General features: G+C 41.9%; 1 protein-coding gene across 1 annotated transcript in view; it reads left to right on the top strand.

Moving 5' to 3' along the window:
- The first annotated feature begins 14,515 nt into the window (after nucleotides 1-14,515).
- The window catches only part of SCAF4 (SR-related CTD associated factor 4), a 45,313-nt gene continuing 38,303 nt past the window's right edge, over nucleotides 14,516-21,525 (top strand). Inside the window, exon 1 of the mRNA XM_084298815.1 lies at nucleotides 14,516-14,771. Coding sequence (XP_084154941.1) covers nucleotides 14,742-14,771 — 30 coding nt within the window. The 5' untranslated portion in view covers nucleotides 14,516-14,741. The remainder of the gene's footprint in view (nucleotides 14,772-21,525) is intronic.

Here is a 21,525-nt window from a genome sequence, read left to right as displayed (position 1 = left end):
AAAAGAACCATGAGAATGATTAAAGACCTAAATAATACACTTCACAGTGGAAGAACTCAGTCCTTCTAGCCTAGCAGAGGGAGATGACGACTGTTTGTAGTCTCTATTGCTCAGAAGTATGAATGCACACTCACAGACAAAGCTATAATGAGATCCAGCGGTTAAGAGCTGAATCTAGACAAATTCAAGCTATACAACAAGACACACATTTTTAACAGTAAGGGTAATTAACCATCACAGCAACCCCGTGAGGTGCTATGGCAAATTCTCCTTCTTTGGAATTTTTTAAATCAAAATCAGATGCCTTTTTTTTTTTCTTTCTTTCTAAAGACTTTATATTTCAAGCAGGAAGAAGCCTGATGCTGTGTGTCAAACAGGAAGGAGGGCTAGAGCATCACAGTAGCCCATGCGGCATTACGAACCACAATTTGGAATTATTCTTTTGTAATGAACAAGATTCTCTGGGAAGAAGCAGGGTGAAGATTTGCCATTGGAATTAGAAGTTATGTTGCTGGAAGACTGACAGTGAAAAGGTGAAGCAAAGCACTATTTATAGACAGAGACGTTATCTTTCATTCAATCCACTGATACAGTTTGATCAAGCTTTCACTAGCTTGCCTGGAGTTTCTTCCAGCTATATGCATTCACCTAATAAAATATTTTATCTCCTGACAAACCCAGCTTCACTTATCATGGAAAATGATTGAAGATCTAGTCACAAGATTGTCAGTATGAAATTCAAGGGGAGAGAGAAGCAGATTTACAATGAAGATGAGAAACAGCTGTAAGACATGGAAAGGACAAAATGGATAAATCTGTGTTTATGCGAAGAATCCAGTGGCATATTTATATACCTACTGATTAGGTACACAGTCAAAAGCCAGAAATTCTTGGTTTCTATATTGCAATGGTGCTGAGCTCCTGAGCATGCATGGAATTTGGCACACAAGTTTAGAAAATTGATAATGGCTCATTTGTTTCATCTTTCTTTTAATCAGGGATATACGTTTCATTTATGGAAAAAAAAAAAAAAAAAAAAAAAAAAAAAAGCTCTAACCTTTGAAGACCTTATGCCCCTCTTCTTTACCTCACGTGCATTTTACAGCATTACAGGGGGCCTGACAAATCAGCTGGAACATCTGCTCCCCCTCTCGGTCATGGAATTGAAATCCCACATATCCTTAGACGCAGTGGTTTCAAACCATCCGGGCATGGCAAAGTGTTAGCTGCATGCACAGCAACGGGATAAATAATTTACAGACAACTACATATGGCTACGTATAATATAAAGCACATCCTATTTTTTCGATCCATACCCGCATTATATTGTGCAAAACCCCCAACTCTTCAGAACCAAGAGTATCACAGATTAAAATTACTGCTGTCGTAAGAACCATCAGTAACAAGCTTGATTTTGCAGAAATGTTCAATTGCAGGACCAGGAAACCTTGAGCTGCCTTCTAGCCCCTATAAAGACCTGAGATGGAGCAGGAAAACTGAGTGTTGAGCACCCAGGGTGCTGTAAGCTTGTTTCTGATGGCAATAATCCTGCAAGCCCCTCATAGAAACAGTTTTACTGTGCCAGACAGTCAAGTGAGCATGAAAACCCAATCGACTGACAGACAGTGAAGATTATGTACCAAGAGGATTACAATGAAATACCTAGTTATTAAGTGCACTGCAGAATTCTGAATCACTTACAGTTATGATATAAGATACATGCTCCTTATGTGGAGAGCCTGACTGCTAAAACACAGCAATATAGGATAAAAAGTAAGACAGCTGAAAAGAAATAGGTCTTCATCTTGAAACAGAGTAAGCAGTTTTATGTGGATCAAAGACGCGCACAAATATATTAAAAGCATGATATTCAAAATGAGTCCATTGTTACAAAAGTTTATTTCTAGAAGCTACCCTACTGATAGAGTAGGATAATATATATATATGTATGTTTATACATATATATAAGGATGAGTACTTGAGGGAGTTAAAGGTTTGGGCTCTCAATAGCCAACCAGTTAAGCAATAAGGAGGGATATAAACAAGTCATCCTCTGACTAGAGCAAAGCCTGATTTCATAAAAAAATACTCAAAATAAACAAAAATGCGTACAAAAAGCATAATGACATGAGCTTCAGATTCTTGGTATTCTAAATAAAATGCTAGCAAATGTCATGCTCATTCAAAGCTTAACACGCGCATCTTCACCATACATGCAAAATGTATCTCATTTCCAGTTGGTTGGTTTCCAAACAGCGTTAATAGCAAAAATACAGAATGGTTTTAAGAATCTTTCCAAATGTCAGAAATAATTACTTCTGAAGTATGCTTCAGTCACTACATTCAAGCAAAATATCTAAATAAAAATCTTATTTAGAACCACATGTATTCAACATTAACGTTTCCAGATCTGTAAGCTCGTGGCAAGATATTTTTCCTGGAATCCACTACAAAGTTATATTTTTACAACATACCTCATATTTGTAGATAAAGATTAATCACAGGAAAAAAGAATAAAGTAACTAATATATCAGAAAATGTTTGCAACGTACATGTCTCACTACACAAAAAGCCCCAGCCATATAATCATTAGGAAAATGATGCACGCATGATACATGGATGCAGGACAAGGATCACATATATGAAGGCAGTGTGGTTACAATTAAGTTATCAGGAGAGTTTTTGCAAGTATACTAAAATTAAAAGACAGAAGTTATCAATTTATTCTGGTTTAACTTTAGTATAAAATATGTATAATAACTACATATTATACTTCTATTTATACACCCACTTACATGGTACGTCAACAGAAAGTACTGCAGTGATCTTGAGTAAATAACTCACTTCAGATAACGTACTATGAATCTCCTTATAGAAACTCCTTAGTTGCACTATAGAGTACAAAGGACACATCTATAAGTACAAGGATGTCAGGTGTGGCCACCTGAAAATAAAAGAGTTACAAGCCAGAGGTTGCTCGAACATACAGGCTAAATGCTTTGAAGGCCTGCGGCAATGTCGGGAAGGGCATGCAGTGGGCCTGCAGGGCAGCCAGTGTGTCCTGTTTGTGTCAGTACTCAACTTTTACATACTCCCTACCAAATTACACACCGTAACTCATTTCAATCAGTATCAGAGGCAAGACCTAGGCAAGGAGGAGGAGGCTGTTTGTTGATGGTCACATCACCAGCTTTGGGTGGCATTAATTTCTGTGTGTTAATATCATCCAAAGAAAGGGTCATGCAAATTGCTATTAGTGTTTCATCGCCTAGCAACAGCAGAGGAGAGAAACCAAAGTATTGCCAGACTATGGAGTTCCAGCAAGCTCTCACAAGGCAAAATATTGCAAATATATAATGAGTCCGCAGAGTAACAAGACAAAATTTAGTAATACTGCTCTTTTAAACAGGAAATTCAAAACAAAAATTCTGAAAAACCCTAACGACTTAATTTCCCTGAGATGCAGGAAGGCTTGGGGCTCAAAAATGTTGACCCCCCAGCAGTTTTCCACAGGTAACTCTGGAGTCTTGCCTTCTTTGCTCTTGCTACCTGTGCTAACTGCATTAAAGCTGAGAGGGGCCTGCTTCTCTGCTTTACAGTCAGCCTCGCTCTTGCATGGTAGACGCGTGTCCCTACAGACAGAAACTGCAGGAGAGACTGGATGGCTCAAGGAAGAAGAAATCAGCTATTTAATCTTTGCTTCCCAGACCATAATTATTGAATAAACCAGGCCAGTTCTGTACACCTCAGCCACTCAGGAATACCACTAGACTATCCAGGGCCCACACTAGTCAGCAGCTAGCAGACACCACTTCTCATCAGGACCTACCTGATGGTGTTGGGATGCTACTCACATATTGGTAGGTCTTTCTCAGAAGAGTCTGAATGGCTTGGAGGACAAAATCCTACCTTCAAAAGTATTTGAACCTACCCAGGTGGGTGGCACTGGGATATCTGACAAGGGTCCTTCTCCCAGATGTCTGGCTTGCCTCCCACAAGAAACACTGTGTCTCACGGCCATCTGGTTCCTGTGGACTTTTGCAGTTTTCTAAATACTTTTGTAGCTTGAGGAAACACTTTTGGATTTGCTGCTTTTTAAAGAGAGCTTTGAGACTGTGTTCAAAGGCAGAATTCACCATCTCTGTAAATAACAAGTGCAGCTGAAGGATATACTGCCTGAAAACTTACTATGCCACCACTCAGGCCTGGGATGGCTACTTATAGTATCCCCACAAAGTAACCAAAGTTTACTTTATGTTCACAGAAGGATTTCAAGAGTACTCTTGAACCAATTTAGAAGCTTCAGCAACCAACCAAATACCTCTCTAACTAGAACCTTCTGGTTGTCTCAGCAAAGTACATCAGCTGTTTCCATCCCAGCCATGGTGGCAGAACACTAGCTGTGCTATAGGGCACGCTGTCAGGAAGTTATGCTGACAGTCTACAGCTTTTCTGCAGAAAAATAAAGGGCTGCCCATCTGCAGACCCAACTGATTAGCACCCTGTATGATAACTTCACATGCTTACAATGGGATTTGTGTGTTTAAGTTAAAACAGCCTACATATGTTTTGTGGGAGGTTATGCAATTAGCTGAAAAAATCACCTCACCAGTGGATTGTTATTTTGATAGACTTAATTTCAGTTAATGGGTTCAGCAGCTGTTTTCAGACCCTACCCACTGAAATGTAAATACGTCTCCTAACATATTAAGGAGAGTCAAACACACACCGGTATGTACTTAAGTTTCCTATTTTCTTGTTTTGCAGTGGAACACATATAGACCTTTACATCTCTTCATAAATGCCAACCCTGCTGAGACTGTCCAAGTGAGTAGTGAATTCACCCAAGAGGAACCATCAAGTACATCTTACAGAAGGGTGCCAGGGCCAAGGGGCTGAGCCGTAGCACAAGGACGCTGTAGCAAGGCTACAAAAAGATGCCAGGACTGCCACAGTACCTACCTCCACATCTCCGTTACATACCATGCAGACTGCTACGTCAGCCATTTCTTTGTAGGACTTGATTTTTTCAAAGTAGCAAGACAAACCACATTGTATAACTTAGGTTCTCTTTTTAAGTAGGGGAAGAGTCACACATGCAGAGTAATATTTATTTTGGCAAGGTCCATTTTGATAATTTTGTATATTTGAAATGACTGTATTTGTATTAAAAAAAAAAAAAAAAAAAAAAAAGAAGTTTTGCAAATGAAGTAACAGTTGAGCTGAACAGTTCATGGCTACAGAAGGCAATGTATAGCACATGCATTTAGTAACAGGTACGTTCACACTACCAAGTACTGCTTGAACCTTTGACCTGAAAGAGCAAAACAGCAAAAGAAGGCTTACAACTCACTACCAAGCACCTACACACATCCAGTCAAAGTACTGAGACCTGGTTTGCACAAAAAAATAAATGAAAGTATGCAGTCTGGATAACAATTGTGCCTCATTCCAGCTAAGACCCTGCTTGGGACCATCAGCAAGCCAGCCCACCCACAGTGCTTCTCACAGCCCTTCCTCCTTTGCTCAGCTCATGATCTTTCATCTCCTGCCAGTGGTCAAATATTTGACATTGGCATACAGTCGACAGCAGACATTTTCCAACTGCTTTCCAGTCTGTTGATTGCAGTCTTCATGCTTCCTCAGGCCCAGGACCCTTTCCAATGTCTCATGTGCTTAGTGCTTGGATGTGGCTCTTCGAAGCTCATGCTGGGGTTCCGCACTGCTTAATCTGGTCTTGAATCGCAAAACTACCATCAGTGCCAGGGGATAAACCATCTTCTGCAATTATCTTTTGCATATAACAATGGGAATAAACTGGCTGTTAGTGGCCATGGTGCAGTATACATGTAAAATATAGCTAAACATATTATGAATTTCCTACCAAGAAACACTTGATGAAAACATACACTAAATGTTTTCAAGTTGTTCACAATTATTTTTCTGACCTAGCCTGGATGCATGGGCTGGGGAAGCTTGTAGACAAGTTGGCACTCTCCATTAAAACACTTACTACTTTTACACAGAACAAAGCAAAGTGTCTGGAATTAAATTCTAAAAATAAATCAGAAAAAAAAAATGGTGGGGGGAAGAAGGCTGTGGGTAATGGCAGGTGAAATGGACAGAAGGTCTTGAAGAGTCAGTAAGTATGGCTATTGGTGTGAATTAAAAACATCAATGAGCCCCTGGCAGACACTGATAAAAGGTTTATTCAAAGAGCTGTGACCCAGCCTCCCCGTATCACTACCCTGTGAGACTGCCATAGGCACCAGTCCAGGGAGTCCACCACACCAAGCAGAGCAGGCCAGACAAACCACTCTGACTTCTGTGCTGATTTAGATGGGGCCCATGATCCTCACAAAAATACTCTGTCAGCCTTGGGAAGCTGCCTAGATAGGTTATAGTCACTTTATATCTTCCCCCTGCTCTGGTCCTTCTCCTATGTGCAAATTCAGCGCTCTAACCCTTCAAACTTGGCTACATAGAAGAGCTGCATTGTTTTAACCAGTCTAGTTTAGAGTAATGCCCCTGATGTTTGATGAAGTTACACCGGCATAAACTGGTTCATATCGGAATGGCTCATTACAAACAGGTGTGAGAAATCAGTTATACTAGAAAACAGGGCAACTCAGTCTCCACTAATGATACAAATGCCTTAATTTGGGGCGGATGAGCAAGTATAAATACAAAAAGTGATAAAGTTTTCCAGGGGAAAATTAGTCTTTACACCAGGTCTTAACATGCTGCACAAAAACTCAGCTAGAAGAGACGAAAATGATAGAAACTGTTTTTGGACTTTTAAACTCTCTTTAAACAACAACAACAAAAAAGCAAAATTTTTGTTTGATGATCACTTTCCTAATTCAGGGGCAAATCAGATCCTTATTACTGAATAAAGAAATAAGAAGTTTCCATGTGGAGTAACAAGTTCCCGGACTTTGTTCTTGAATCTGTGCTCCTCATGCGCTGTGAGATCAAAGAGCTCTTTTATCCTGGGAGTTATCATTTCCCTAAAATATGTACTGAAAAGAGTGAGCAACAATACTTGTCAACATGTTCACCGTGCAGGTAGTAAACAGAGTTGTGACCACACACACAGACGTACCCTTTAGGCCCTGATCCTTCATTCAGGTCTGCACGCAAACATTTATACTTGGATAAATATCAACAGCAACTCATATACAAGGTCAGACATAAGGCCACACAGATGAAATATCAAAATCTGTAACTATATATATATGTAAAGATTAATGCGAAGTGTACGAAACAAAATTTTAAGTGAAATTTGTATTGGACTCCCTCACCCCTTCTTCGTGGTATACAAATACCATCTTCTGGCCGCAGCAGGGAATGCAAGAGAAGTGTAAAAAAGGTTAAAAATAGGTTTAATTTTCTTTTTTAAAAATTATTTATTTATTGTAACGACAACTTGGAATAAAGCCTGTGAGGGGAAAAAATAATAATTATTATTTTAATTGTTGATTTTATTTTTTAATTATTTTAGTTATTAATTTTTAATTAATTATTTTATTTTATTAACTATTATATTATAATTGTTTTTTATTTAGGATATTTTAATTATCCTACAGTTAGTAGTGGAGAAAGAATAAGTGCACATAGATTTATTGTGAAGAAATTCTTGTGAATTTATTGTGAAGAAATTCCATCTAGAAGTTCTTCCCAAAGGTCAGAGCTGTCACATCCTTCCAATACTCGCAGGGCGGGGAAGGATAAATGCAAAGCTTTGCTTTTACAAAGATCTTAATCAAATGTTACTTGCCTCAGCTGGATGCAGCTGCCCCAGTGGCCCAGAAAGTCCTTCTTACTGCATGTTCCCAAGATCAACCTGCTGAAGCCTGAAATGCTCGATGTAACAAAAAAGGAATGTGTCACTGGTATTTCTCAGAAGCATCAAGGAAAAGTGTTCACATCTCATTTAGGGCACATTAGTGGAATTTCAGAGAACCTGACAGCACTGTGTTGTTGTACTACAGCAACAACACCAAACCCTACTGAAAGCAGGTATTTGAATCAAGCACATCTCAGCAATGTATCCATGCATCTCCCATTTATATGGAGAGGACTACTTAATGCCACATTTTAGAAACTTAGCCAAGAGTCATTGTCACTCGCATAGGATTTTTTCTCCCCTCTCAAGTCTAATCAGATAAGAAGTGCTTACTAGTATATTGTACAATCTGTTTAGAAGTGATAAAATTGAATGTAACTTCTTATCTACTTCATGATTACATTCCCATAGTAAACAGACTTACTGCTAGACACTTGTCTGCCTTAAAATCCCATCTCCTGAAGTAGCAACTACATGATGATCTTGGGCTTTGGCTAAATAAATAAAACCAAATTTTATCAACAGTATATAACAAAGAACCCCCCTCCCCCCCCAAACAAACAAACAAAAACCTAGAAAGCAAATAATTTTTAAAAAATCTGTTGTTCTTGGTGATTTTTAAGTCTCCCTCCGCATAACAAGAAGAAAGGAGGACTGGATGTGATTTTTTGGATGCCTGATATAGAGGATATAAAATAAGATACTTTAACACAGGTTCAACAGAATAAAACACTACGCACAAAAATCAGTGTAAAATCCACCACCACGTTTCCCCTAGACAATATGGAGAGGGAAAAAAAGAAGTCAAGAAGCAACAAAGGGTGCAGTTTATTACTGTTTCTGTGTAGGATGTTTGGCACACACACTTTTGAGACCTGAAGTAAGTATAATGGATTTTATCATAATCATGAGGGACAAAGCCTCCAACACTTCCAATCCACAGATGCCAGTAGGAGGTTATACACAGAGTAAAGGAACTGAGTCCCACAATAACATATCACCAAATCGTATAAAGTCACACTGAAACCTGTGGAAGATCCATCTCAATGAAGTAACAAAGAAGTACAGAACTTAAATAAGGACATCAAGGTTTGATCCTATGTAAAAGTGTTTTTGCTACATATGCATCAGGGCTAGAGCAGCATATACTCCTAGGTTTTCCTCACAGCAAGCTGAAAGTTGATTTCACAAAGGCAGCATTTTCTGCATCTATTAGCTGTGTAAAGTGATTTTTCTTCTCCTAAATAAACAAGCAAACACACAAAACGAGAAACATAATTCTTATCCAGATAGACAGGAAGAGTTTTTTGTTGCTTCTCAGCTCACTTATTACAGGAACGGGGAAGAAGAAAACTTCTGAAGTCAAATTTTATTGTACAAGTTTTTGAAAACACTGAATAACTTAATGTGACAACGTGAACACGTTTGTTACAAAAATTTGTTCTTATAAACCCTACATTGTACCAAACCGTTAAATAATCACCACATATTCCTGTATGTTTGCTTGCCATATATCTTAAATTCCATGCGTTCACATCATGTCTTAAACCATAGCTAAACGCTGCATTTTCCAAGAGAATTAATCTTTGTTTAATGGTTATTAGCTCTCTCCAGTCTCTGTGTCTCTCGTGGACAGCAAGAACAGAAATACGACGATGACCACAGAAGGAAGAAGTTTATGACACACTCTGATTTTTAGTCTTGCACCTACAACAAAGCCATGTCTAGTCCCATAATCTTGCCAGCCTGCACATCAGATCAGAGGTGGGTGAGAGAGCTATGGAGGAGCGAGTGGGAAGTCTGTTCTCATATGTCTACTGGCAAAAGCGAGAGAAGTCTAGATTCCACAGAAAATGCAAATGGCAGTTTGTCTTCTGTCAGGTTAATGTTCTATCCCACAGGCTTTCATGTGCAAAACCTCTATTTACCTAACCAGGAGTTGCACAGAGATCTTGCCAAATGTGCTCCTTGTTACTACCTTGGTGTATGGCTTGGAATCTCTGTAAATACCGGGGTATGATTCAAGATTCCCTGGAGGTGGGGGATTAATGGGCTGTCCCATTTCCACGTGGTTATCAAAGGTATGTTGTTAAAGGCAGAGGTTTCTTATCTGCAAAATATTAAAATAAATGGTTACACTAAGCATCAGATACAGACAAGCCACACCCTCAGCAGTTAGATATCCATCAACAGCACTTTTAGATGTCGTCTCATCAACACTTAGAAAACAACTATTAATTATTTTTATACTAAAGCCCACAGTAGTAAAATTATGGCAGAGCATAAACAAGAGACAAAATTACTGAATTCCCACTGTTCCAAACCAGTTCCATAAATAGTACAAAAGTAAGCACTGACCAGAAAGAAGTATTTTCACCAGGCTCAAACCTTGGTCTTCGTTAAGAATACAAGAGAAAGTCCCATAGCTAGACTATCTTAAGTGCAATCATTATAGATCCAGCTGTCTACACTACAGGGCTGTCTGCAGAAACACTTCTTTATTGAAAACTAGCTCCATCCAAAGCTTATGCACACAGATTTACCCCACTGAGCAGGCAGGTAAAATGCTGTCTGTACTATGAAGTTCCCCCAAAGGCCCTCAAGACCAGTTCCACTACAGTCTGCCTGTCAGTAATGCTCGAGTTTACAAACAGTAAAAAAAAAAAAAAAAAAAAAAAAAAAAAAGGAAGATCAGCAGCAAACTGTTTGACTCCAGCATGGAATCACAATGCTGCCAGCCCTACAAGTCTAAAAGTCTAATCCTTAGAGAGTACAGATAAACGGTGACAGAGAGATACATATTCTTCCCTCAAATACCTATCAATTTCAGGGATAAATTTTTAGTGTGGCTTGTATTTGGTGCCAACATTTAGAGAATAACGAAATCCTTCCCCATGATGTGAGGTAGATCCACCCAGAGTGCAAATATTTATAGCTCACAGTAAGCTTACACAGTATTAGTTTAATAAAGATGACAAAACCACAGCAGTATATTGAACCTATCAAGAAAACCAGTTTTGTCTTTCTATAGAATGCAGGACTTCAGGAAATAAAAGTCAAAAGCAGTTGGCCCGTAAACTAAGTTACACCAGCAAATTAGCGATCATGGACAAAATGCTCGGCAGTAACTAATTCCTATTGAATGAGTCAGACAAACACTGATAGCCAGACACAGATAAACAAAGAGCAAGGAACATGACTTTTTTTTTTTTTAATGGATGATTTCTGTCAATAATTTTGTCAATAAAGATGCAAAACACTTATAATAATTTAGCAGAAGGAGCAAAGTTAGGCTTCTGAACAGCTTGAAAGATCAAGACGACATCAGTACAAGAAAAAAAAAAAAAAAAAAAAAGAAAAAAAAAGACATCATTATGTAAAACTTCCTAAATGCTCAACTAAGTGAAATTCAGTTAGACTTGTACTTAATTTTGGCATAGAATGACAAGAACTATACTGAATTCAAAAACATTTCAGACCAACAAACTTGAAAATGACTATCATCTGACTGAATGTACGCACAAAAGACAAAAAGAATCATTATTACATCAAGTAACCATAATTTCTTCTCAAGCACAATTTCCACACAGTGGAGTGCATATCTCTTGCCCTTCAGTCAAAAACCAAAAAGCAAGCAAGCTGAATATAACCAAACTCATGCACCATGACAAATCAAAACTGCTAAACATAAGATGTATGGAATAACAAGGAACAATGATTAAAAATATTTATTATATAAACAATTGTAAGAAATGCTCTACGAGGCAAATTGGATTGCATGATCCTTGAGGCAAAAGCCATCCTTGATATTGTACAAATATATGAAACAATGCTAGGCATCGTGCACTGTATATTTGTACAATGCCTAATGTTATAAAACCAGTTTTAAATAATACACCTGCTGTGAGCTTAAGTATCTCCAAGTGTAGAACTGACAAAAGCACAATGAAAGAACATATTTTTTTTATTAAGAAATTACACAATTACCTCCTTTGTCTCAACAAGTAGTCATAATACAAGCAATGGCAAATTTTAATTTCAAACTGCTGAGAATATTATCTTGATGAAGCAGATTTGCTTTGAACAGCAGAACCATAGCCCAATAAAACCCGACTTAAGGCTAAATCCTGATTTCATTAACCTGCTTCACCCTTTCTCACCCCCAAATCCTAACATCCAGCCCCCAGGGAATCAGAATTTCATTCTCAGTGAACAGAAGTTGCCAGGGATAACTCTGCAAGTTCTAAGGATTTCTCTGCACTGAAAGCAGAACCAGGACCTTATTATAGAAAAGATGAACCACAACGGATTTTAGCTAGGTAGTGGAATGAGCACAGAGCTCAGCACAGCAAAGCAAGCACTAACAGCCAGCCCATCCAACAGCAAGGCACTGCACCTACCAGTGCTTTTACTAGAGAATTTTGAAACACATCGGGGTGTACCTAGACTATTTCCCCCCACAGATTATAAAATGTAATTACACAAACACAGTACATACAAAAGCGGGTGCTTTTCAAGGAAGACTCATAGAATCATTAAGGTTGGAGAAGACCTCCAAGATCATCTGCTGCAATTCGTAATAAAAACAGCCAAATACATAAATAGCAATGAGGAAACCAGAAAGCATTTAACACTCAGAGGAGTCACTTCTAGAACCTGCAGTGATACTTTATGACAGGCACATACATAATATCAGAAACCTGAACGGTTTGAATATGCAAAAGAACTGCCAAATTTGATACGAATTTCCAGAACCACTCGCAGCCTTTCCTGTCCTGAGAAGATGGCATTGTTTTTTTTTTGTTTGTTTGTTTTTGTTTCTGTTTTTTTTTTTTTTTTTTTTTTTTTTTTTCTGTATTCTGCATAAGCTACTGATGTTGTGTTAGGGGACACCTTTGTGTTACCAAGTATATACTGAAGGAATCCAATGTCGGGTACTCAGCAATGGCTGACATTACAGAAACAGCTGTCACCAAATAACATCCAGGTTTCAAATCTGAAAATTATTTGCCTGTTCAGGAAGTTGCACCTCATTAACTCACTATCTCTCCCTAAGCCAAGAACCCCCAAGGAAATGGTTCTTACTTCTCCAAGAGCTTTTCAACTGCTGTTAGAGCTGGAGAGAGATAACTAACTTTTTCAGTCACTCATCACATACTCCAGTTCTGCCTTTGTTTGCATTTTTCAGGTGGCAGGAGGAGCTACCTTGATTTTTGTGAATTTTTGAACAGCAGCATGAGCAAGAATAGTAGTCAAAGCTACATGTGAGGCAATGTGCCATGTCAAAACTAGCAAAAAATAAAATCTCACACAGCAAAGACACTGACACTGGAAGGACAGCATCACCTTCCATTTCTGTTCTTTTCCATCTTGTCAGAAAGGACTGTGAATGCTAGGACTTTCAATATTTTTGATTTCAACCTATAGAAATCAGTGGCATATGGAAGAGCTTTCCATTTGCTACTAGAGCTTATTCAAAAAATTCCTCTGAATAACAGCTGTACTCAAACTGTGCTTCAGAGGTTTCATAGTCTTAGAACAAGAAGTCTCGTTCCTGTCAGCTTTCTTAACTCGAATGTTATAATACTTGTTTTTAAGGAGGAGTAATTCCAGAACAGCCATATATTGATGGAGGAGGAAGGAGACTCCTAAAAGCAATTTGCATTTTATTAAAAACTCAATTAAATACCAGGCAGAGTCCAATTGCGGAACATTAAGTAAAGCTAAATATACTTTCTGTGAGATTTCTGTGACACCCTGCATCCCCTCCTTTCCAATTTACTCCCTAGCTGATGTATCAGACCGAACACTAAAATTTACTCCCTAACTGATATATTAGATGAAAGAATTAAATAATATTTAGACTGCCTAGCTGATGCATCAGAGTAAACTGATAGAACATAGCGTATCATGTGGAACTATCCGAATTTCAAATTGCTAACAGTCGTAATACATTGCTATGGGGAAGTGGTTGAGTCACCCTCCCTGGAGGTCTTTAAAAGACGTTTAGATGTAGAGCCTAGTGATATGGGTTAGCGGAGGGCTGGTTAGCGTTAGGTCAGAGGTTGGACTGGGTGATCTTGGAGGTCTCTTCCAACCTGGGTGATTCTGTGAGTTAACAGTGCACCTAATAAGGGTGCTCTTTAATAGGTGCCGTGGCCATGTGGTGTCCTTGAAAGTGCATTTTGTGGGACGCATGGCTTTCTCACGAACATTAGCTTCTACAGTTGGTGTGAATGCAATCATGGGTGAACCCATGGCTGCACTGGTATAAAATAGTTGAGTTTGGGACAGAGTTTGTGCTCATTTTACGACATGTGGGATGCCCGGCACAGCTTCTCCCACCACACAGAACACACCACCAAGCGGCGGTTCTTCGAGACAACACAGAAGACACAATTACGGGATTATTTTATTTTTTTTAAAGGGCAATTTTTTTAATGCTAAGCAGCGAAGGAGCCACAGCTCCCTTCCCCCCCCTCCCGCTCCCCGCCATTTCCCCTCCCCGGGGGCGGGGCGAGGCGCTGACATGGCGGCGCCCGGGGAGCTCCCCCGGCCGCGGGTCACGTGACGCCGCCCGGGCGCGCGCTCCCGCCGGTGCCCTCCCCTCCCCTCCCCTCCCCTCCCGCCGGTGCCGTGCCGCCATCCCGGCGTGCCGCGCGCGGCCTGGGGGCGCCGCCATCCCGCGGGGGAGCTGACGGGGCCCTGCCCGCCGCACCGGGAGGCGGGAAGCAGCAGGAGGAAGAGGAGGAGGAGGAGGAGGAGGAGGAGAGGGAGAGGGGGGGGCCGCCCAACGGCCATGCCCGCGCGCAGCCCCTGAGCGGCGCCCGGCCGCCCCTCCCCTCCCCCCCCCGCGCGGCCGCCCGCCCGCCCGCAGCAGCCAGCCGCCAACATGGAGGCCGTGAACGCCTTCAACCAGGAGGTGGGAGCCGGGGGGCGGCGGGGAGGAGGAGGAGGAGGGAGGGAGGAGGGAGGAAGGAGGGAGCGGGGGCCCGGCCGCCATCGCTGTGTGTGTGTGTGGGGGGGTGCCCCCCCCGATCCCTTCCCTTCCCCTCAGCGCTCGGTTTCCGGCTCTGGGCCGCGCGGGCCCGGCCCGCGGCCTGCGCTGGGGAAGGGCCCGGTAACGCCCGGCCGGCGGCCTGCGGGGCTGGGGGAGCGCGGGGAGGGGGGAGGCCGGCAGGGAGGGACGGGGAGAGGGCACGGCGCCGGCGGGCCGCGACACGGTGCGCCGTCAGGGGCTGGGAGCCCGCTCCCCGCACGGACACAGGGCCCCCGCCGGCCTCTGGGGGCTCCTTGTGGTGCTCTCCACGGCCAGGTTTTGTTCCCAAGCCGTGTGGAACAAAATGGACAACGGCCGGCTCGGCGGGCTGTGTGAGGCAGCGCTCCGGCCCCTCATCGATAAACTTTTCGGCCTAAGCCAGCTCCTGGCTGCACCGCGCTCGGCAGATCTGACTGCTGCGGGTCAGGTGTGGGCGACAAAGCACGGCCGTCTGCCTCGCGAACAGCCGGCTAAAAGTAAGGCAGGACCTCTCCCGCAGCGGGGAGCGCGTCCTGAAGGTTGCCGAGCGTGTTTGCCGAACGGAATGGAGAAAAATGGCAGGCTCCCCTCATGTGATGAAGTCATGCTGTGTAAAGTTCACTCCCTGCAACTGCTTGTCACACACACTCGGCCGAAAATCCACTCCTTGTTAAACAAAATGCGTATATTTAACAGCACAAAGTGAGAAATGGAGAGCACGGGTGTCCTGTGAACAATTTTTTTCATTTGTGCACGTTACGTGTTGAACCAGGCGTACAAAAAAGTGTACAAAAACCCTTCCCAAATACATCAGAGCAGAATGGCACACGTGCTTCATCTCCAGTTTGCATGCAGAAATTTTGTTAGCTGACTAAATATAAGCAAATTCTAGCAGCTGATCACTTCTACCTCCTTCATTTCAGCATGTTTCTACCTGATAAAACCTAATGATACAGTGCTTCGTGCTTCTCATACAATAAAAACCACTTTTTTTTCTTTTTTTTTTTTTTTTTCTTTTTTTTTTTTTTGCTGATTTGGGGGTGAAAGCATGTGCGACTTTAGAGTCAACATCCGTGTGCCTTGGTATTCTGTGACTAACCTCAGTTTCAGAAATAGGCATGTTTTAATTAATGCATCCTCCTTTCAGATGAAGTAAAAGCATAATTATTTTGTTCGATACAATCAGAAATTTATTGTGTAATTTATTGTGTAAGCTGAAAGGTATTGAAACGCTGGATTTTATTTCAGTGTCAGTTATGGAGAAGAAAACTACTTGGAAGAACTCCTCTTCTGCAATCACTTGCACGTATGAGTGGCTCCATAGGACTGCTTGTGCATAGCATGTTAATAAATCTAATTTTTTTTTTTATAATTACTGTGCTGTACTTGCAAGGTGTGTTTATGGTGTTAGCTAAGGACATAAAGTTCTTCAGCTGTCCTTTTAGCTTTACAGAACGTATGCTGCCTGAAACTGCACACAAAACAATGCAGATTAAAATAAAGTTCGAGACACCTCATGCTTTTTTTGAGGAGGGAAGGATTTACTTCAAACACTGTTCCTTTTCTGGGTTTTCTCACTGAAAGCGGAGGAAGGGCAGTTTTACAAAAATTGTCAATGTTCTCACAGGGTGGTGGGGATGGGGCAGGCTGGCGAATGTGTGAGGACTCATTTTGTCTGTAGGACTGGACTAAAATGCATGGATGATGTAAGGACTGCAGAGGTATTAGTCTGTGCTAACCAAATAATTACTTTATTGAGAGTAAAACAGTTTCAACAACAAAGATCAGGGTTGTCCCCAAATACCCTGTAGGTCAAGGATTCCTCAACTGAAGGTCTGACAGTTGTACAATACCATTGTAGAAAGGGACTTGTGGTTTTATAATGGCAACTTCAACTGCAGCAGCCGTGGGTTTGCTTCTGGACTTGCCGTGTATGCTGGAGGGGAGGCATTTCCAGCTTTGCTGTCCCTTCTGGGGTGGAGGTGGCAGCTGCCGGATCTCAGCCATTCTGAGTGCCAGCAGAGACATGCACTACTGCTTCAGGTGGTCTTACGATCTTTTGGGATTTGGGGGGCAAGTTTGGTGATTACAGTGACTTCTGAAATGGTGGGAGGTCCAAGCTCAAGTCATGTAAATTAGGCATCCTCTGGGCTGTTACATTGGTCTCCTCCTCTCAAAAAAGGGAAAAGCACCAGCAACATCCTTATTAATGCAATTTGTGCTGTTTGCTTTGCCTGAAGCTGGTCACCCGGTCCTGTACGAATCATTCCTCGTTTTGGCTGACTCCGGTTTCGCTCAGAAGTTCAGGTTTTGGCCTATGAGTTACAGGCTTCTGACTGTATACGATCATGTTGCAGTGAAGTAACAAGTTTCTGCCTGTCAGCTAATTGTGATAAGTATGCGATCTTAGCTGCCCATCTGAATCGGGAGGTGAAACTTCAATACAGAGCTCTGAGCTTGCATGTTGTGCTTAGCAATTGTGGCAAGCTACAAAAGAACACTCCGAGTCCATTCGTTTGGCTCTGGTGAGGGGTGGTAACTTACAGGGGTTGCGCAATTTGATCGTGTTTGATCGAGTTGCCCATTCCTTCAAGTCCTGTTCTTTGTACCTCTGTTTTGAATGCAGGCTTACCTGTCAGTGTGCCTCTAAAACTCTAATTTTTATAATGAGCGGGCACATTTTTTTGTATTCAGTGGACACGTTTGCTGCTTTGCTTTTATCCATCTGCACTCCGAGCAGGTATTACTGACTGAATAGGTAGGATTTGACAGTTATGTAGTACAGTATATTTTCCCCGAGGAAATTAGTTCAAAATGTGTCTTGGAAGAATGAGTTAGAATTCATGTATTTTTTGATGTATATGGTTTGTTACATTAACAGCGCGGTGTAAGTAAATCACAAAAGGTAATTTGATAATGGTACAAAACTTAGATCTGTCTTTAAGAAAGCAAGTGAATATTTTTCTAAAACAATAAAAACACATCTGCCACGGTTCCTGAATGTTTTAATCCTTGTCATGTTTGAATTTAGGGGATATATGTTTCCCTTTCATTACTCTGAAAAAATTGGAGCCTAAGGGTTATAAAAGTCTGAGACCAGAAGTAGAGATTTCTTTACAGTCTTGGTGGAAGTGGGATAAAGCCAAGTCTGCTATTTTGTAATCTTATATTTGTATTGAGTAATGCAATATGTTCATTTAATCATATGTCTCAGGTTGGGAGCAGGTAATCTCGACCACTACAACAGCTGATAGCCCCCTAGATCACAAACGGAATAGATATTTTGTGGGCAGCTCATTTTAAGTTCCAGTTGCAGCTTTCTTCTTTACCATTTATCTTTAGTCAGTGAACCAGTCAGTTGTATTTTTGTTCCGTACAGCTATCTTTCGCTGGTGGTAGACAACCTTTTGCATGTTCTGTTACAATCCCCTTCCCCCAATTGTTTTCTTCTTCATTTTGCCGTTGCCAGCAAGCTCCATCTCCCTCTGTGAAGAGGGAGGCATTCAAAGGTTTTAGCTCTGGTGAGCGAGGTGTGGGTAACCTGCATTCTCTGTTGCTCCCTCTTCTTCCCCTCCCCACCCCAATGCCTGCAGACTGAGGTTAGTCGGTTTCATAGTGGTTCTTCGGCAATTTACTGAAACTCACCAGTCCTGGTTAGATTCCCTCTGATGTAAGGCAAAGCAGGAAGAACACAGCTGCCAATATCTGTGGTTGGAGGAAAGACAAAGGTCCCAGTCTTCTGTGCATTTTGCACCCCCCTTTGTCTCTCTCAGAAAACAGTGAAACCTTCTGCAGCTGACTAAAATATGTCCTATGTTCCAGAAGGTGCTATAGGATGTATTTTTAAGTGAGCATTGTCTTCCACATGTCCTGAGAGAGCCGCTCAAGCAGCCCTTCAAATGATGCTTGGATGGTGTAGAGGGCAAGAAGGGTAAGAGAGTGCTTCTAGAGTTTTAGACTGAATTTAGTCCTCCTTAGTGGGTGACGGAGACCGAAATCATTGCAGAGGCAGTGTGCAGCTCTTTGGGGACACAAGTTGCTTTGTTGCTTTTATGACTGCATCCCATTAGTTGAAGGATCATCATCATTCTGATAGTGAAATATCGGTGTCTGTTTCTTCTGGACTAAACCATTTCCAAGAATATGGAAATCTGTGATGTCTCACTTGAAATTCTTGGAAAGAGAAGGAATAAGATGAAAAGCTTTTCAGGAGATGTGCTGGACTAGTGAACGTAGCACTGACCCAAAGAGGCAGATCAGTTTCAAAAACATTTGTGTAGAAAATAAAGTTTTTGTCTGTGTGCTTTTATGCTGTCATCTCCATTTGACTGTGTTTAGTTTTTTTTTGGTCAAGATTTTTCTGCCCAGAGCTTCTGAGTTTGTGAACGGTCTTCCTGGGCCGTAGGAATGGCTTAGTGGATCGAGTATTCTTTTTGCTGGGCTTCGTATCTGATCAAAGTTAAATCTCGCTTTATTTTCCAAGGAATACAGGCTGGCTGCCATAAATGCTATGGTGATCTCTGATCTTCTGTGACACCTAATACTTGGTATGCTTCACAGCTGATGGTTAAGAATTTAAAACTTACATTGATCCTCTGAGACACGGCGTAGGAGCAGAAGTTTGGTAGACATCGTTATCTTTCTTAGCAGCCGAAGGAAGAACTGGGTGAGACCTTGGGAAGAAAGGAAGCAATGAGTTTTATAGGGGAAGGAAAATGTGTTTAACTGGTTTTCTTTGGACCCATGTGTATTTTTTTTGAAACATCTGACCTCTTAAAGATCTAGCCGTGAATGATTTTGTTAACAAAGCACCATTACTGTTACTGTGCTGTTTGTGCTTGGTAGTCATGTCTTCTACAATCCATTTTTCTCTAAGTGCGTGAACAAATACCTATGCTATATGTGTGTAAGTGACTTATAAATTGTCTGTCTCCTGTGGTTTCTAAATGTGTAAATATATTTCAAAAAATAACAAGTGAATATGCAGAGTAATGACTGTATCGTGTGTGTGAAGCCTGCTTAAAGAAATGCTCTTGGACACGTGAGACTTGCTAAAATTGTTGAGGGCGTGTTAGACTCCTCTATTACAATTGGAGAAGGAAGTTCGAGTGAGAATATTTTAACAAAGACCCGAGTGCTTGATACCCACTAAACACTGCATTTCTTTTAGTAGGTTACGCATCTCCTGCTCCTTTTCTGTCGGTTTTATTTAGTGAGTATATAATATATGAACTGAGCCGTACCTCCGTATTTGTAAATAGATCTCTTTATAGCAAAGAGACTTAAGCGGGAGAGCAAAGCCAGAGAAGTCAGCATTACTTAAAAGGTATTTATCTTCCTAATATGTTAGCTGGTGCTTAAAACAGATAAACAGACTTAAGATCCGGCATCAAGCTCAAAACACAACGAAGATTGTAAGCCTGATTTTTTTTTTTTTTCCTTCTGTGCCGCTGGGATAAGTCGCACAGGATGTCACTGTTTCATGTCTTCCCTAGTAGTTTCAGTTTTGGGAAGTGTGTGAGCTGTTTCTATTCTTTGGCTATTTGTCTTAGGGTAGAGTAGAAGAATTCAGTCGGAGGGGACCTACAACAACCATCAGGTCCAACTGCCTGCCTGCTCCAGGGCTAACCAAAAGTTAAGGCACGTTACTGAGGGCATTGCCCAAATGCCTCTTGAGCACTGACGGGCATGGGGGCACCAACCACCCCTCTAGGCAGCCTGTTGCAGTGTTTGACCACCCTCACGGTAAATACATGTTTCCTCATGTCCAGCCTGAGCCTCCCCTGGAGCAGCTTTGTGCCGTTCCCATGTGTCCTGTCATCGGTGAGCAGGAGCAGAGGCCGGCACCTCCCTCCCCACTTCCCCTCCTCGGGGAGGTACAAAGCAACGAGGTCGCCTCTCAGCCTCCTCTTCTCCAGGCTGGACAAACCCAGTGTCCTCAGCCCCTCCTCACAGGACATGCCTGCCAGCCCTTCTGCCAGCTTCGTTGCCCTCCTCTGGATACTTTCAAGGACCTTAACATCCTTTTTATATTGCGGAAGCAGAACGGCACAGAGCATTCAAGGTGAGGCTGCACCAGCACTAACTATAGCGGGAGAATCGCCCCTTTTGAGCGGCTGGCTGTGCCGTGTGTAACACACCCCAAAATGCAGTCTGCCCTCCTGGCTGCCAGGGCACACTGTTGGCTCACGCTGAGCCAGCTGTCGACCGGCACCCCCAGGTCTCTTTCTGCTGAGCCACTCCTCAGCCGCTCCTCTCCCAGGCTGTGCTTGTGGCCAGTGCTTCTCTGTCCAAGGTGCAGCTCCTGGCATTTGCCTTTGTCAAATCTGATGCCGTTGCCGATTGTCCAGTGCTCCAGCCTGTCTAGGTCCTTCTGCAAGGCCTCTCGTCCCTCTGGGCATCTGTTCATCTCTTCTGGCATGCACACATCACTGCCTGAGTTTGATTTTTTTTTTTGTACTGAACTCAGTAATAAAGTGAAGCTGATAGTATTCCTGCATTTCATCCTTCTTGATAAGCTACGCTGTGCCAGACGTGCTGCCTTTTTAGGGTTCTATGGTAGGGCTGTGGGTAAACTTCCAAGTAGAGCATATCTCTTGTGTTTCAAAAAAAAACAAACCCCAAAACAGTTTCTCATGCTTCTTTGTAAAATAAACCC

The sequence above is a fragment of the Netta rufina genome (genome assembly GCF_964035555.1).
Source record: "Netta rufina genome assembly, chromosome: 1".
Classification (NCBI taxonomy): domain Eukaryota; kingdom Metazoa; phylum Chordata; class Aves; order Anseriformes; family Anatidae; genus Netta; species Netta rufina.
Note: the sequence above shows the minus strand (reverse complement) of the source record. Positions and strands in the feature narration are given on the sequence as shown.